This window comes from Oryctolagus cuniculus, chromosome 10 (genome assembly GCF_051225735.1).
Source record: "Oryctolagus cuniculus isolate XC-2025 breed Fujian yellow rabbit chromosome 10, ASM5122573v1, whole genome shotgun sequence".
NCBI classification, from domain to species: domain Eukaryota; kingdom Metazoa; phylum Chordata; class Mammalia; order Lagomorpha; family Leporidae; genus Oryctolagus; species Oryctolagus cuniculus.
Genome location: NC_142876.1, coordinates 94,169,188 through 94,187,498, shown reverse-complemented (window position 1 = coordinate 94,187,498; position 18,311 = coordinate 94,169,188). Strand labels below are relative to the sequence as shown.

Below are 18,311 nucleotides of genomic sequence, written 5' to 3'. Positions count from 1 at the left end.
AGATGTAGTTCCAGGATCCTGGCTTCGGCCTGGCCCAGCCCTAGCTATCACAGCCACTTGTGGAGTAAACTAGCAGATAAAAGTTATAAATAAAAAGGAGACACTCCTGCTCTGCCCATGGCTTTGTCCTGACCAACACCTGCTGTAAGGCTTTCAAGTCTTGCCTTGTTCTAAACTAAGGAACAACTTAACAAGGGGACTCAGGAGGGATGTTCCATTGGATCTGATTTTGTCCAGACTCCCCCGTTGCAGTGAGAAATCTAACTGCATGAGAGAAGAGGGATTTGCTGGAGCTTGATGGAACGGCTCGGTCACATGACTGCAACCAAAGGCAATGAGCCGAGCCCTCCTCTCCTGCTCCGGACCCAGGCGCCTCTGAGCATCTTCTCTGCCTCTTCTGATCAAGTTAGGAGGAAGTCCACAGCCTGGCCTGACCGGACCTGTATCTGGCCCTGATCCAGCCCTGGGGCAGGTACCGCAGTCAGTTGGGGAGGCAACCATGATAGGCACAGGCTGGGCCACAGCCCCCACTTGGCTCAGGAGAACAGGGCTCCTTCCAGAGAGGAGGCAGGGAGGCAGGGGGGAGGCCCAGCACAGACACTGTCTGTGATCAACAACAGCCCAAACTTGGAAGCTGCCCAGGAATGCTGAATAAAACAACAAGGTTAAACAAAGTTACAACATCCACTCAGTGAAACATTATGTAGCTGTTTAACAAGCAATAACTGGGAAGACTATGTAGCAACTTTAATGAAAATAAAAAGGGTGTGTAGGTCTATCTGAAGGCAAATGTAAGACTCTCCCTCTCTCTCTCTCTCTCTCTCTCTCTATTATATAGTTGGGGTTAATTTCAAAAGTTCAAGGAAAATGGAATTAAAAGATGTTTATTTTGGTTCTAAAATTGAAATTCATGCATAACTTTTTATAACACATAATTTCCAAAGACTTTTTGAAGACCCCTTGTCAACATGGATTTCAAAGCTATTTGCACCAAAACTAACTCATCTTTGAATTCCATTATTTTTCACGAACGTTTTGAAGTATGCTCATATATGTCATAATTCACAGGTGAAACTTAAAATCAAAGAATCATAGATGGCTTTTTAAATTTTCCACACCTTTATAAAATTGGTTCAGCAAGTATTTATTGTCCCTACTAGGGACATAGCAGGCAACAAAACAGAAGAAAAGTCCCTGCTTTGTGAAATTTACATTCTAGTTGGAAAGGCAGACTATAAATAAGATAAATGAATTAAACACCCCATGTATTGGATAATGATCATAGTAAGGAGAAAAAATAAAGCAGAGGAGGCAGAGGAAATGTGGAAGGGAGTGGCTTAGAGACAATGACCAGGGCAGACTTAAGGCAGTGAAGGACTGAGCCATGCACACTTCGGGCAAAGAGCAGTGCAACGGCCCTGAGGCAGAGCATGGAGGGCACAGCAGCAGGAAGGGAGCCACTGAGGAAGGCAGTCAGATCCTGGGGGGCCTCAGCCACTGTCAGGGCTTTGGGTTTTGCAGTGAGTAAAATGACATCTACACGAGAGTTCTGATCAGAGGAGCGGTACTCACCCCCATCCTTTAGAAAGATCCCTCTGGCTCTGAATTGAGAACAAGCTAAAAGGAGGCTGAGACAGAGGCCACCATGGTGACTCCAGGGAGAGGGGCTGGGTTGCCAGTGGTTGGAGGAAGGTGCCGAGCACCAGCCACGTTCTAGGTCTGCTTAGAAGCAGACACTGTGGGGTCTTCTGAGAAGTGTGGGAATGAGATGCAAGAGCCCAGGGGATACCCCAGGACTTCATCCTGAGCATGTAGACAGAGATCTCACTGAGATGGAGGACGGGGACCAGGAGAGCAAGGTGTCCTGAAGATAGGGGGACAAAGGGCTTCAAAGAAGAAAGCGACCAACTGCTTGAAACCGTGCTGCTTCCAGATGAGACAGTGCCAGAGAATGGGCCACCAGGACGAACAACACAGCAGTCACCAAAGACCTCAGCAAGAGGTTTGGGTCAGGATCAGGGGAGCCAAGCCTGCCTTCTATGATGGGTTCAGTGGACAGTGGGAGGTGGAAGGGAAGAGGGTATTTGGCCAAGCAGCTGACACCCATATCTCGTATCAGAATGCCTAACTTCAATACACGGCTCCAGCTCCTGACTCCAGCTTCCTGCTAATGCAGACCCTGGGACACAGCTGTGATGCTTCAAGAAGTTGGGTCCCTGCCATGCATGTGGAAGACCTGAATTGAATTCCTGGGTTCCAGCTTCGGTTTCTAGCCCTGGCCATTCTGGGCCTGTGGGGAGTGAAGCTATAGATGAGAACTCTTTGTATCTCTGCCCTCCCCTTCTCTCCCTAATAATAATAAAAGATAAGTAAGTTTAAAAAGAGAATGGGGCAGCCGCAATATTGACATCTGCCATAGACATCAGAGTATCTAGTGTGAGTCCTGCCTACCCTACTTCCAATCCATCTTCCTGCTAATGCACATCCTAGGAGGCAGAAGGGGATGGCTCAAGTACTGTAGACCTTCCTGACTTCAGCTTGGCCCGATCCTGGCTGTTAAGTGCATTTGGGGAATGAACCAGTGGATGGGAGACCTCTCTTCCTCTGTCTCTCCTTCTTTCTCTATAACTCTGCCTTTCAAATAATACATACCTTTAAAATATGAGTTTATAAAAAGATTTCACTGGGAAAATAGAATCAACAGATAAAATTTTAAAAAGTAGAAGCAACCCAAGTGTCCACCAAAAGATGAATGAATAAACAAAAGATGGTTTATCCAAGCAGTGGAATATTAGTCCTTAAACGGAAGGAAATTCTGACCCATGCTATGACATGGAGGATCAACTCTTGAAGACAAGTTAAGCGAAAGAAGCCAGTCACAAAGTCACAAAAAACATTTTTTGATTTCACTTCAATGAGGCAGTTAGAGTAGTGAGACTCAAGAGAGACAGGGAGTAAATCAGTGGTTACCAGGAGCTGCAGATAGGGAAAGGGGGCCACTGCTTAATGGATAAAGGGTTTCAGATTCCCAGGATAAGAAAGCTCCTAGAGACTGGTTATACAGCAATGTGAATACACTAACACTACGGAATGGCATGCTTCAAAATACTAAAGACAGGCGGGGCTTAGCATATGGTTAAGATGCTGCGTGGGGTGCCCACATCCTACAGCACAATGCCTCAGTTTGAGTCCCTGCTCTGCTCCCAATTCCAATTTTTAGCTAATGTGCATCCTGGAATGCAGCAAATGATGGCTCAAGTGCTTGGTCCCTGCCACCTACATGAGACACCCAAGCTAGGTTCTGGTCCCTGGTTTTAGCCTGGTCCAACTCCGGCTGTTGCAAACATTTCAAAAGTGAACATATAGATAGGAAATTTGTTATCTGTCAATATAATCAATTTTAAAATCTTTTAAATTGGACAGTAAATGTTATGCTATTGATATTGGATCACAATCCTTTAAAGTGAGGAACAAAGGAATGCAACTGGAGTTAGCAAGCCCAGACAATTATTTCAAGAAGCCACTCTGGGGACTGGCATTGCGGTTTAACTGGTTGGGTGACCTCCTGTGACACCAGCAACCCATGTGGGTACCAGTTCAGGTCCCAGCTGCTCCACTTCCAATCCAGTTTTCTGCTAATGTGCCTGGGAGGGCAACAGAGGATGGCCCAAGTGCTTGGGCCCCTGCACCCACATGGAAACTGGGAAGAAGCCCCTGGCTTCAGCCTAGCCCAACCCCAGCCATTGAGGCCATTTGAGGAGTAAATCAACAAATCAAGGTCTCTCTGTCTCTCCCCCTCTCCCTTTAACTCTGCCTTTCAAATAAATAAACCTTTACATTTAAAAAAACTTTTGCTCTAAAATGAAGACAAATGAGGGCACAACTGGAGAGAAAAGTGGAAAGAAGAGAGGGTTTCATTTTTGTTTTTGGTTGGACAAAACAGCATTCTCTATATTTACTGACAGGACTGATTCCACAGTGTTCTTAAATGTTTAAAATTACTTTCCATGGGGCCAGCACTGTGGTGCAGTGAATTAATCCTCCGCCTGCAGCATCGGCATCCCATATGGGCACCAATTCTAGTCCCAGCTGCTCCTCTTCCCACTGAGCTCTCTGCTGTGGCCTGGGAAAGCAGTAGAAGATGGCACAAGTGCTTGGGCCCCTGCACCCACATGAGAGACCAGGAAGAAGCTCCCTGGCTCCTGGCTTCGGATCAGCACCGCTCCGACCGTTGTGGCCATTGTGGAGTGAATCAACAGATGGAAGACTGTTCTCTCTGTTTGTCCCTCACTGTATGTAACTCTACCTCTCAAATAAATAAATAAAATCTTAAATCAATAAATAAAATTACTTTCAAAATAAAAGCTGTATTTTGGGGTAATGAGAATGTTCCAGAATTAGAAGGTGGTGATGGTTGCACAACATGGTGAATGTCCTGAGAACTAGTAAACTAGGTGTTATCTGAAAGGATCATGTGGGGCCAACATTGTGACGAAGCACGTAAGGCCACTGCCTGACACTGGCATCCCATGTGGGTGCCAGTTAGTGTCCCAGCTGCTCCACTTCTGATCCAGCTCCCTGCTAATAGCCTGGGAAAGCAACAGAAGATGGCCCAAGTGCTTGGGCCCCTGCACCCACATGGGAGACCCAGAGGAAGCTCCTGGCTCCTGGCTTCAGTCTGACCCAGCCCTGGCCATTGCGGCTATCTGGGGAGTGATCCAACAGATGAAAGACACGTGTTTCTCCCTCTCTCTCTCTGTAACTTTGACTTTCAAATTAATAAATAAATCTTGTTCAAAAAATAAAAGGATCATGAACTGTGCATTTGGTGCAGCCAAATATCGTGGGATATTTGCATCCCACATCAGAGTGGCTGGTTCAAATCCCAACTCCTCCATTTCCAATCCAGCTTCCTGCTAATGTGCACCTTGGGAAACAGCAGGTGATGGCTCAAGTACTTGGAGCTGGGTTATCCACAAAGGAGACGCACAATGAACTGGGCTCCTGGCTTTGACCTGGCCAACCTCTAGCTGTCGCAGGCATTTGAAGAATGAACTAGCAGATGGGAAATCTGTATCTCTCTGCCTTTTAAATAAAGTGAAAATAAAGAAATAAAAATGTTAAAGGATCAATTTTATAATATATTAATTATATCTCAATTAAAATAAAATTTAAAATGATAATAAATGTTTTCTGAATATCCTGTTCTCATACAGGCTCAGTTTCTACCCAGACAGCTCCAGACCCCAACAGCCCTGTGGCCACTACGGCTGTGTAGTATCTTATAGCCCAGGAAAGGCAACATCATGTACATTCCAGCTGAGACACAGGTGCTGCCTTAACACACACAGTCCTCGATGGCTAAATCCATGGAACGTGCACCCAGTAGCTGCAGACAAAGGGCTTATTTCACTAGGACCATGAGATCTCAGGTCTCTGATCCTAAAGTGAAACACAAGAAGAAAAAAAAAAAAAAGAAAGAAAGAAAGCCTTCCATATCAAATCGGAGCAAGAAAATCTGTACCCCCACCCTCACCCCATTCAACCTATGCTGAACCCAGCCATTGCAACAGAAGCAGGAATGGGCTGATTTTGCAATCAGGCATGGGGGAGGGAGTCCTTTCTGAACCATCCTACTATCTGTAACAGTATCTCACTCCCGCCTCCAACCTTAGCCTTCCCCCTTTCTTTTCAACAACTTCAAACATTATGTTTCTCACCCAGCCCCCAACTGTGATGGTTAAGTATGTCTCACTTTGGTTAGACCACAGTGACCGGACACTTGGTCAAACATTATTCTAGAGATTTTGGTAAAGGTGTTTTTTGGATGAGATTAATACTAAATCCACAGACCTGGTAAAGCAGATTATACTCCACAGTGTGGGTGGGTTTCACTCAATCAGTGACTGCCTGAGCAAGGAGAATTTCTGCTAATGACAGCCTTTGAACTTGAGCTACAACTCTTCCGTGGGTCTCTAGCCTGCCTGCCTACCCTGCAGTCTTTGGATTCACCAGGCCTCCACAATTACATAAGCCAATAGCTTAAAATAAATTTCTTAGTAAAGAGCTAGATGGAAAAATATATCTTATACATCACCAAACCCTAACATCCCCCCCCCCAAACAAGTGATTTCCTATTAGAAATCATCCTTAAGGACCTGTCCTTGCATGAAATTTCAAGTCATCAGATAAGGAGGCAGATTAACAACAACAAACCCTTGAGACCAGCACTATGCTCTAGTGGGTTAAGCCACCACCTACAATGCCAACATCCCTTACTAGTGTCAGTTCATGTCCTGGCTGCTCTACTTCTGATCCAGCTCCCCGCTAATGTACCTGGGAAAGCAGCTTAGGATGGCCCAAATACTTGGGCCCCTGCACCCATGCGGGAGACCCAGAGGAAGCTCCAAGCTCCTGGCTTCACACCAGCTCAGCTCCCAAATGTGGCCATTTGGGGAGTAAATCAGCAGATGGAAGACCTCTCTCTCTTTCTGTCACTACCTCTCTCTATAAGTGTGTCTTTTACATAAATAAAATAAATTAAAAAAAAACAGTCCATGATGTAAATTTAGGTTACATACCTATCTCCTTTAGCAATTAAGAAATAGGAAATGGGAGACTACACTGTGGCATAGTGGGTAAATTCATTGCCTATTGCTGGCATCCCATATGGGTGCTGGTTTGGGTCCTGGCTGCTCTTCTCCCAATTCAGCTCCCTGCTAATGTGCCTAGAAAAGCAGTGAAGAATGGCCTTAGTGCTTGGGCCCCTGCACCCACATGGGAGACCTGGAAGAAGTTCACCACTCCTGACTTTGGACTGCCCCAGCTCTGGCCATTGCGGCCATTTGGGGAGTGAACTAGCAGACGGAAGACCTTTCTGTCTCTCCCTCTCCCTGTCAGTAACAATACCTCTCAAGTAAATAAATAAAAATCTTTTTTAAAAAGTAGCATGTTGGGGCTGGTGCTGTGGCAGAGCAGGTGGGGCCGCCGCCTACAGTGCTGGCATCCCATATGGGTGCCAGTTCAAGACCCGGCTGCCCCACTTCTGGTCCAGCTCTCTGCTGTGGCCTGGGAATGCAGTGGAAGATGGCCCAGGTCTGTGGGTCCCCACACCTGCATGGAAGACCAGGAGGAAGCTCCTGGCTCCTGGCTCCTGGCTTCAGATCAGCACAGCTCCAGCCGGTGAGGTCAACTGGGGAGTGAACCAGAGGATCGAAGACCTCTCTCTCTCTCTGTCTCTATTGCTCTGCTTCTCCTTCTCTCTGTTTAACTCTGCCTTTCAAAAAAATAAATCAATCTTTAAAAAAAAAGTACCATGTTAACTTCCTTTATAAGCATTTGCTGTCACACAAAAATAAAGCTGTTAACACCTGTATGTAACCCCTGCCATGTTTGTTTTTGTTTTTGTTTTGACAGGCAGAGTGGATAGTGAGAGAGAGAGAGACAGAGAGAAAGGTCTTCCTTTTGCTGTTGGTTCACCTGGCCGCCACGGCTGGAGCGCTGTGGCCGGCGCACTGTGCTGATCCAAAGGCAGGAGCCAAGTGCTCCTCCTGGTCTCCCATGGGGTGCAGGGCCCAAGCACTTGGGCCATCCTCTACTGCACTCCAGGGCCACAGCAGAGAGCTGGCCTGGAAGAGGGGCAACTGGGACAGAATCCGGCGCCCCGACCGGGACTAGAACCCGGTGTGCCGGCGCCGCTAGGTGGAGGATTAGCCTATTGAGCCGCGGCGCCGGCCCTGCCATGTTGTTTAAGAGCGCCTGCACATCCCAAAATTAACTGGCCAACTTTCTCCTCCTGAACAGGACTCAGGCAGTCGTTTAAATATGTTCTGACTCACGACATTGGCCAAAGATGAGCAAGGCCCTGCCCAGCTCGGAACACACAACATGTGATTGATTGGTTAAGAAAGCCACTTGAGTTTGCAAGACTGCACAGAGCATGTGTAAAATTAAAGTCATACTGGAGAGACTCAGTCTTCCTGGGCCCCTTGGGAGATGTGTCATCGAGAGAGAGGTTACACAAGGTCAGCTAAGCTGCACCTTCTGAGCCCAGGCAGGAGCCAAAGTGCTAAACCTCAGCTCTGTAACACGCTTCCTTGTTTGGGGGTTGGGTTATATCATTGTGTTTTTCCCCTAACTTTCCATGTGCTTGCGCATGCTCACACACCCCTTACTAAAGGATGGAAACAAAATCCCAAATGAAGTGCCTGTGCTAACAGTTTCAGAAAAAAGAATCTATAAAATCAAAGTCTCTTAGATTTTGAAGATTTCAAAACAATTTCTACTGCATGTAACCCTTCCCCTTTCAAAAACAAACTAAAAATTCAACCCCAATGGATCTGTTTTAAAATTGCTTTTTGGAAACAACAACAGTAACAAGCAATCTCTCTCTCTCTCTCTCTCTCTCTCTCTCTCACACACACACACACACACACTCACGTTTCTGCTTAAAACACAGCTCTTTTGGCAGGAGTTTGGTGTAGTGGTTAAGACACCACTAGGACACCCATGTGCCATATCAGGACGGCTGCATTTCAATCCTGGCCAGGCTCCCAATTCCAGCTTCCTGCTGCTGCACAACCTGGGAGGCAGCAGGCACAGACTCAGTACTTGGGCCCCTGCCACCCAAATGGGAGACCTGGGTTGAGTTCCTGGCTTTCGCCTGGCTCAATCCCAGCTGGTTCAGGCACTGGAGGGCAAACCAGTGGATGGAAGCTCGCTCGCTCTCTCTCTCGCTCTCCCCCCCCATCTCTCTCTCTCTCCCTCTCTCTCTGCCTTTCAAATAAAGGAAAAAAAAAAAGAAAACAAAGAGCTCTTTATAACTAAAACAGGAGCTCTTCACCCCAGCTGAGAGTAAGCCGAAGCAGGAGTGAGCTTGAGGTTTCCCAGGCTGTTCACTGTTTGGAAAACAAAGCTCCCAGAGACACAAATGCAGGCGCTTTGCTTGTTATTTCTTCTGCCTTGACAATAAGATCTCAGATTCGTGCCAAAGCACCGCATCTGGAACATATAAGTGCGTGTAGGGTGGAAACGAAACTTCTGATGTGTGAAGCTATTGCTTTCTCATTTTTATTCCATTCTTCAGCGAATTGGGGCAGAGGCAATAAGTACTTTGGGGGCAGAATGCTTCACCCAGATGAAATCCTACCTCCGCACCCAAGAGGTTAAGCCAGGGCTCACACCAACATGCCCACTACTGTGTCGTGCTCCAGGGCTGAGGCCCCAGTTCTCACCACACTTCTCAGGGCATGGAGATGCGGACTTAGGACTTCCCATCCCACCCTTCATATAAAGGGAAGCCAGGTGGCCACCGGTGTGGCCAGTGCCAGATGCATCCCATTGCATCAATTCAGGAATTAAACATTTTCTCTGAGGTCTCCAGCCTTAAATCAGACACTACACTGCACTGTGTCACTTTCTCCAGCAAGGAAAAGTGGTATGTCCCTGGATTCCAGTCTGTGAGGCTTGAGGAACCGGCCTCTGAGGGTCTACCCAACGAATTCACTGACTACAGGAGCTGAGCGATACACCAGTAACAAGGAATACAGCAGGTCCAGACTGCACGCTGTCAAGAGGGCAAAACTCCCTACGTGATCTAAATAGTCAACACAATTCCTACCAGAATCTCAGCTGCTCTTTTGACCAGCTAACCCTAGAATTTACACAGGGACCCAGAACAGCCCAAAGACCTTCAAAAGGAAGAACAGAGGTGGAAGACTCATACTTTCTTATTCTAAAACCGACCACAAAGTTATACTGATCAAGACCGTACATATAGCAGTACTAGCATAATGAGAGGCAGATTAATAAAGTTGAGAGGGAAGAAATAAACAATTTATGGTCAACCGGTTTTTGACAAGGCATCAAGACGTTTAAATAGGACAGAACAATTTTCCAACAAATAGTGCTAGGACAATAGGATATCCACATGCAAAAAGGAACCCTCCCCCTGCCTCTGTTTCCTATAAAAAATTAACTCAGAATGGGGACAGGCATTTGGCCTAATGACTAAGGAGCCAGTTAGTTTGCCCCTATCCCAAACTAGAGTGCCTGGGCTCAAGTCCTAGGTCTGCTCCCAATTCTAGCTCCCTGCTAATTCGTACCCTGGAAGAGGCAGGAGGTGACAGCTCAGATGGCTGTGTCCCTGTCACCCACAAGTGAGACCTGGGTTGGCTATCCACCCCTGACTTTGGTCTGGCCTAGCCCTAGTCATGGCAGACATTTGACAAGTGAGCCAGCAGATCAGAGTCTTCCCCCCAAAGGAAAGAGAGAGTTTTTTAAAAATTAAAATCCACACATTTAAAGAAAAAATGCTTATGGAAAATGCTGATTATGAAAATGTTATGCATGGATTTCAAAATGTTTTACACTAACACAAACATTTTAATTTCATATTCCGTGAACTTTCTGAAGTATGCTTACAGACAGATAAATCAATCTTAGACATAAGCTGAAAAAAATTAGTTGGTGAGCAGCACATATACAATGAGCAGGTGTGTACCCACCTGTATGTAAAATCATAAGAAATGCATGTCTGGTAAATCATAAACATTCTCTTGGGAGGCAAGTGGGGCATAGGGGAGGTAAGGTTTCATGTTTTACTCCACAACTTGTGGCTTGTTTGCATTTGTGTATAAGAAGAATGTAGTCAGGGTTTTTTGTGCAAAACAGCGTGTGTTTATCCAGCCAAAAGGGAAGACAACAGAGAGAAGGCCACAGAGCTCTAAGGGCAGGGGGGAAAGCTCTCCAAGGAGATACAAGCAAAACACCATGCCAAGTGGTGAGACCAGCGGGTACAAGGCATGTGAGTGGAGAAGGCTTTGGGTTATGTGGGAGATGTTGGGGTGGGCTCTGTCCGAGCACCCCACATGTGGCTGGAGATAAAGCTGAACAATGCCCTAGACAGTGTCAGGTGCCCTTTAGGGACCAGGGACATGCTCCGTGCTCCAACTCCAGGTAAGTGTTCCAACCTCTCATTCTGGAACATCCTGGTTCTGACTTGGACCCCTTGTGCAGTTCTGCCCAAACTTGCAGGTCCACCCTAGAAAAGCCAAGAGACACCTGGGGAATGAAGGCAGCGATTTGTTCCGTGGCCACCCAGAGGCTCTGGGGCATCCATCCAACACCCCATAAATCCTCCCAGTGCACCGGCATTCTGCCAGGGTCCAGGTGTTCAGCCAGGAGCGGCTTCTGCCCTCCAAAAGCTGAAACACAGAATATGCACCAAAGGGAGGCCGAGCAGAAATATTTGGAAACAGACCATTCTCCTGACATCACTGCTTCCCAAATAAATCTGGGAAGATCCTCCTCCCCTCCAATTCTCGTGACATGGTTGGATGCAGTTGTCAGAAAGTTATTCACACCCCATACCTCAATTTCCCAGAGTATGCCCCAGAATGGTGGCAGAGGCCTCAAGAGTTTCTGGGTACAGAGCCCAGCAGCACAGGGGGCTGACTTTCAAGTCCACTGGAATTCACTAGCGGCTGCTGAGTGAGCTCCCTCTCTATGGTATTCTCAGACAGACACCTGCACACGTGGAGCAATGGCTACAGCATTGAGAGCAGGAAGCATGCACCTCCTGGTCCCCGATCCTACTGATTGTCATCGCTTCAGTTTTCCCATCAAGCCCTACTCAGTGACTACTTCCCGTCCAGGTGACGAGGCAGATAGACTCAAATGACACAAAAGAGGAAGGCATCCCTGGCCAGGGCAGGAGGGGCGAGTAAGTCTTGCTCTGTGCAGGGTTAGACTCCAGCAGTGCCCCAGGTTCTGCTCATTTCACAGGGGTGGTTTCAGACAATGTCCTTGCTCCAGGTGAGCCTTCTGGTCGACCATCAGAGCACACAATGAATGCCACGATCTTCCTCCAGCTGACCCTGTGACGACCTGGAGGTAGAGAGAACAGTTCTGCCCACACTGTCTCACCTCCACTCCTCCTCCCCCTGTGACAAAGTCCATGTCCAGGGCTCGGGAGCTCACCAGCCACGATGGGGATTCTGGTCTTCCCCTGGACATCCATGTGGCAGCTCTCTGGTTCTTCTGGGTTTCTGCTCAGATGTCACCTTCTCAGGGAGATCTTGGCTGGCCCAAGCCAGCTCTGTCTCCATCCCATCCCCCTGGCTCCCTGTCTCAGCTCCACTCTCATGACCCTGATCACTCCCAGCATCAGATTCTAGATGGGCCTGTCTGCTGTCCGTCTGCCACAGGACGTAAACTCCATGAATAAGGACACTGCCAGTTTACTTGTTGGCTGCAAGGTCAGCACCAGGGCAGTGCCTGGCACACAACTGCCTTTCCTGCCCTTCCTCCATAAATGTTTCTTGAGTCAATGAGCTAAGTGGCTGAGGCACACACAGGTAGACGTGACCTCCGTGACGAACAGCCATTCCTGGTTGTTTTTATTGCCCTAAGGGAAAAGCTGCAGGGGCAGACATTTTGCTCAGCAGTTAAGTCACCACTTGAGCTGTCACTTAGGACGTCTGAGGCTCAGAGCACCCTGTTTGAGTCCTTGCTCCTCTGATTCCTACCCAGCTTCCTGGGAATGTACACCCAGGTCGGTAGCAGGCGATGGCTCAGGTACCCGGGCCCCTGCCACCCACAATTGAGTTCTGGGCTCTTGGCTTTGGCCTGGCCTAGCTCTGCCTGTTGCAGGCATTTGGGGAATGAACCACAGAATGGAACATCTCTTCTTTCTGTCCGTCTCAGTCTCTTTCTCTGACTTTAAAAAAAAAATGAAAAATAAAAGAAAGAAAAAGCATGTACCCATTTTCATATTTGAATGACAATTTTTACCAAAGTGAAGAAGCAAAACTTCTCACCAAAAGTCCTCCAGTGGATCCCAATGCACCCGCCATACCAGTAATCTCCTATAAAGAGGCGTGAACTGACTCAAGATGATACGAATCAGAGGATATCTACACCAACCATTACGAACATGGATGTAAGGATTGAATTTTTTAAAACACAGCTAGGGCCACAATTAATAAATTAATTATGGAGTGATTCAGAAAAATCCAGGAGACAACAAAAGAATGAAGTATATAGTCCCAGGGGCCAGTGCATTGGTGTAGTAGTCTAAGCCTCCTCCGGTGGCACAAGCTTCCCATGTGGGCGCCGGTTCTTGTCCAGGATGCTCCTCTTCCAACCCAGCTCTCTGCTAATGGCCTGGGAAGGCAATGGAAGATGGCCCAAGTGCTTGGGAGAACCAGAAGAAGCTCCTTGCTCCTGGCTTCATATCTGCTCAGCTCTGGCCATTGCAGACATTTGGGGAGTGAACCAGAGGATAGAAGATCTCTCTTTCTATCTCTCCCTCTGTCTATAACTGCTTCTCAAATCAATCAATCGATCTTCAAAAACAATAATAAATGCACAATCCCCCACACTCATACCCAGTGCAGTCACAGGGGCCTGAACAACCAGAACTTGACCTGGAAGGTGCCTAAATAATGGCAACGGCTTTTGGCTTGATGACTCTTTGCCTCAGCCAAAGAGGTGGTAACAATGATTCAGAATCACTCCGAGTTCTGGTAAGGGGCTCAGGAACCTTGGTGAGGGCAGAGAAGCAAGGCCAGCCCTCTGGGATGGATACGGATAAAGGACAGATGGTCAGGATGTACTACAGAAGGACCAGAGTGGTGGCATGCAGAAGCCTGGGGACCACATCCGGTCTGCATTGGGGGGCTCAGGGACTTGTCTGGTTCTCTGCCCCCACATCCTTCCTCCAACAGAGAAGGCTGTATCTGGAGGTGATGAGCTCCTTTCAGCTCCAAGCTCCTGAAGGCCATTTCTTTTACACTTTACTACTCTTAACCACCATCCAGCCTCACCTCACGTCCCTCATTGGGTGTGCCTCCACTCTGACACTCAGGAACATTTACTGAGCATCTATTATGTGCCAGGGTTCAGCAGAGAACAAGGCAATACCTTTGCCCTCTTGGATCCCACATTCTCCTGGGTGGATGCAGACAATAAGACCTTAAACATGCACATGAATGAGATCGCTTCAGGGAGAACATGGCACAAACTGGGTGGGGAGCTGCGATGGACAGAGGGCCAGAAAAACGGTCACTATCACTACACCTGAGTTGAAGGGCAAGCGTGAGCCAGACGCAGGAAGAAGCAATGGAAGAGTGGACTCAGCAGCAGGACCAGAAGGTGCGAAGGACTCGAGAAGTCACCTAACAACCTGAACTCAATTTCCATAAACTGTATCCTACCCTAAAGGCCACACCACAGGCCAACTGGCTCAAACCCCATGGCCTGCCTTCTCCGTTCCCCCACCGACCTCTTCCTCAGCAATTTTTCAAGGCAAGGCAGACCAGAATGTCCCATGAGAAGGTAGTGCTCTGAGCAATGACACAAAAGAACACAGATGCACCCCTAGCTCCACTCCCTAAGATGCGGACCTGCCTGCCCTGGACAGGAGTGAGAACCTGCACCTCCGGCCAGCACATAGCAGTCCATTCTGGGGGTGGGGTGGGGGCTGGGGGTACAGGAATTTCAGAGAACACAATGAAAGGTGAACTTCTGGGGAAATAGACACGTGTTTCTGGAGGTTCCCAGGGCCCAAGATTCAGCATTCCTATACGTGCAGTGCAAGAAAAGGAAGCTAAACTGCCAAGAATAAAGAGCCTAAATGTGTGCAACCCACGGAGACTCCACTGAGCGAAGGGACAATCTGCCAGGGATGACTGAACAGAGGAGAAGGTGGCCACGATCAGGCCCCAGGGCCCTAAACAGCCTGTCATGGGGCCCAAGGGCTGAAGGAATCCAAGTGGCACCTCACCCACTCTCTCCTCACACCACCCCTGATGTGCGAATATCCAGCAATGGCCCAGAGCTCCCAGAAAGGATCCAAGACCCTTGCTTTCCAGCAGTGGTCTTGACAAAAGTCATTCTGAATCCCAGATTCTGATACACACTTTGCCCAAGGCCATGAGCCATGGAGGTACTGGAGAAGCCAGGAATGTGCAGGCACAGTTCATCAGATACCAGCACAAAATAAACATGTGAGGGACCAGCACTGTGGTGTAGCTGTTTAAGCCACAGCCTGCAACCCTGGGATCCCATTTGGGCACCAGTTTGCATCTCAGCTGCTCCACTTCTGATCGAACTCCCTGCTAATGCACCTGGGAAAGCAGCGGAAGATGGCCCAAGTCCTTGGACCCCTGCATCCATGTGAGAGACCTGAAAGAAGCTCCTGGCTTTGGCCTGGCCCTGCTCTGGCTGTTGGGGCCATTTGGAGAGTGAATCAACAGACAGAAGATCTCTGTCTCTCCTTCTCTCTGTAGGTCTGCCTTTCAAGTGAATAAATAAATCTTAAATTAAAAAAAAAAAAAATCACATGGGGGGGGGGGGCAGAGATTTGGCAGAGCAGTTAGAACTCTGTTTGGGACTCCCTGCTACTCTACCTGGATCCAACATCCTGCTAATGCACACCCTGGGAGGCAGTAGATAATGGCTCAAGTACTTGGTTCCCTGCCACCCACATGGAGACCTAGAATGAGTTCCTGGCTCCTGGCATTAGTCTGATCCAGCCCAAGCTGTTACAGGCAGCTAAGAAGTGAACCAATGGATAGAAGATCAGTGGATCCTTTTTTTTTTTTTTTTTTTTTTTTTTTGACAGGCAGAGTGGACAGTGAGAGACAGAGAGACAGAGAGAAAGGTCTTCCTTTGCCGTTGGTTCACCCTCCAATGGCCGCCGCGGCCGGCTCACCGCGCTGATCCAATGGCAGGAGCCAGGTGCTTCTCCTGGTCTCCCATGGGGTGCAGGGACCAAGCACTTCGGCCATCCTCCACTGCACTCCCAGGCTACAGCAGAGAGCTGGCTTGGAAGAGGGGCAACCGGGACAGAATCCGGCGCCCCGACCGGGACTAGAACCCGGTGTACCGGCGCCGCAGGCGGAGGATTAGCCTAGTGAGCCGCGGCGCCGGCCAGATCAGTGGATCTTGATCTGTGTGTGTGTGTGTGTGTGTGTGTGTGTGTGTCTGCCAATCTCCTCTACCTTTTTTATTATTATTATTTGGCATGTAGAGTTATAGACAGTGAGAGAGAGAGAGAGAGACAGAGAGAAAGGGCTTTCTTCCATTGGTTCACCCCCCAAATAGCCACTACGGCCAGCACTGCGCTAATCCGAAGCCAAGAGCCAGGTGCCTCCTCCTGGTCTCCCATGCAGGTGCAGGGGCCCAAGCACTTGGGCCATCCTCCACTGCCCCTCCCTCCCCGGGCCACAGCAGAGAGCTGGACTGGAAGAGGAGCAACCGGGACTAGAACCCGTCGCCCATATGGGATGCCGGTGCTGCAGTTGGAGGATTAACCAACGGAGCCATGGCGTCAGCCCCATCTCCTCTACCTTGCAAATTGATTAATTAAAATATAAATCACACAAGGGGCTGACACTGTGGTGTAGGTTAAGCCTCTGCCTGCAGTGTCAGCACCCGAAATAGGCCCCTGTTCATGTCCCTGCTGCTACTCTTTCAACCCAGCTCCCTGACAATGTGCCTGGGAAAGCAGTGGAAAATGGCCCAAGTGCTTAGGCCTCTGCACCCACGTGGGAGACCCGGAAGAAGTTCATGGCTCCTGGCTTCGGATTGGCCCAATTCCGGCCATTGTGGCCATTTGTAGAGTGAACCAGCAGACGGAAGACCTCTCTCTCTGTCTCTCCCTCTCTCTGTAACTACGCCTCTCAAATAAACAAATCTTTGAAAAACATTTATGTAATCACACAGGTAGAATTTACCTAATACATTCACCACTTAAAAACACACACATACACACACACTTTAAGCAAACCCTTAAGGTTTGTAGTACCAGAGTCTTCAAAAAGTTCATGGGAAATGCGTTCTGTGAAAAACTATTCATGAGTCTTTTTTTTTTTTTTTTTTTGCACCAAGATAAACCCTCCTTTTTTTTTTTTTTTTTTACAAACCCTCCTTTTAAATATCACCCTTGTTTCACAGATGAGGACATGGAGCCATGCACAGGTGAAGTTACCCGCCCAAGACTACGCAGCTCAGACACAGGCAGAGCCAGGCGCTCCGCTCCCACGCCCCAGGGAAGAAATTGGTCCCACCTGGGTAGTGTAGGGAACGCTTCCACCTAAGTTTCTGCCGGTGTTTTCGGGACAGCCACAGCCTTGCCCCGGGCTGGCAGCAAAGCTGGACCAGGCAGTAAGTGGAGCAGCCCGGACCTCTAGGAACACAGTGTCTGTCTCCGCACGTTCACGCGCACCATGAAGCCGCCGACAGCGCGAGCAGCTCTCCAGCAGGGCGAAGCCCGGGGGAACTCATTTCCACCCCGCAAGAAAACGCTCACCTTAACCGCTCGGCGTCCGCCTCCTAGCTCAGAATCGCCGGGCCCCGCCGTTTAAAAGATGCAGCAGCCGCTAGAGCCGAGCCCGGCTCCCCTCGACGCAAAGCCACCAGCGGCGCCCGTGCCCTGCCCGTGCCCCGCCGGGCTGCAGCACAAAGTGAAGGGAAAGGGGCGCGCCCCAGGACAGGTGGCGCCTCCCTCCCCGGAAGTGGCTCCGGGAGCTACTCGACGACCCAAGTCCGCGTCTCCAGCAGGAGCGACGGGGCCAAGGCTGGCGCTGGCACTGCCCACCTGCGCCACGTCCAGAGCGCCCCCGTGCGATCCGCGGGCCCCGGGCCAGGAAGCGCACAGGGCCCGCTGTCCGCACCGCGACCCAGAGGGAGGGAACGGGGTGGTGGAGGCGGGAGTCCAGCCTGGACTGGCAGATCCAGCCGGGGACAGCGTCCTACAGCGGAGTAGTCCGGCCCGCCAGGGTCTGATTGGGACGAGGGTCCCGGCCGGCCGCCCGCACTCACCTCGGCGCCCGCGCGGCTTCGCCCGGCCGGCTGCAAAGGGCTCCACGGCGGCCGCGGCAGGGACGGCTGCTGCGGGGGCGGCTCCCCGTGGCGGGGCGGGGCGGGGCGGCTGGGCGGCCACGTGGGCGGGAGGCGGGCCGGAGACCCCCCGGGGGCGCCCACGCCGGGTGGCGCAGGACCTCGACCGCGGCCACGCTCCGAGCTTGGCTCCCCACACCCTGCCGGGGTCTCTGGACTCCTGTAGAGAGAATTTACCGGCTCCGAGAAGGAGTGCGCAGCCTGGTCCCTGCTCCCACGGAAACCCCGGAGATGGTTGAGGGGACAGGATCTGAGCAGACTGGGGCAACTGTCCCGACAGAGGTGGCAGGGGCTGCCCAAGTGGGCCAGGGCCAGCAGCGGCCTAGGTCCCTCGTGGGGAAATACACACGCGAACCTAAAGTATTTTCTGTGTGCATGCATTCATACAATAGACACAAGCCCACAGT

At 49.8% G+C, this 18,311-nt stretch overlaps 2 protein-coding genes across 3 annotated transcripts in view; one reads left to right on the top strand and one right to left on the bottom strand.

Annotated features, from left to right (window-relative positions):
• ARHGEF3 (Rho guanine nucleotide exchange factor 3) overlaps positions 1-17,913 on the bottom strand; it is a 336,416-nt gene extending 318,503 nt beyond the window's left edge. Inside the window, exon 1 of one of the 2 annotated variants that reach the window (XM_008260822.5) lies at positions 17,827-17,913. The gene's annotated coding sequence lies outside the window, so the exon portion shown is untranslated. Of the gene's footprint in view, positions 1-17,314 lie in introns of both variants that reach the window. The other variant, XM_008260823.5, reaches the window with a different exon arrangement.
• Positions 10,771-11,933, top strand: SPATA12 (spermatogenesis associated 12). Its single transcript, XM_017344262.3, is given in 5 exon segments — positions 10,771-10,804; positions 10,962-11,076; positions 11,078-11,222; positions 11,225-11,326; positions 11,329-11,933. Coding segments are annotated over 5 exon segments (666 nt in total). The 3' UTR covers positions 11,599-11,933.
• Positions 17,914-18,311: the final 398 nt, after the last annotated feature.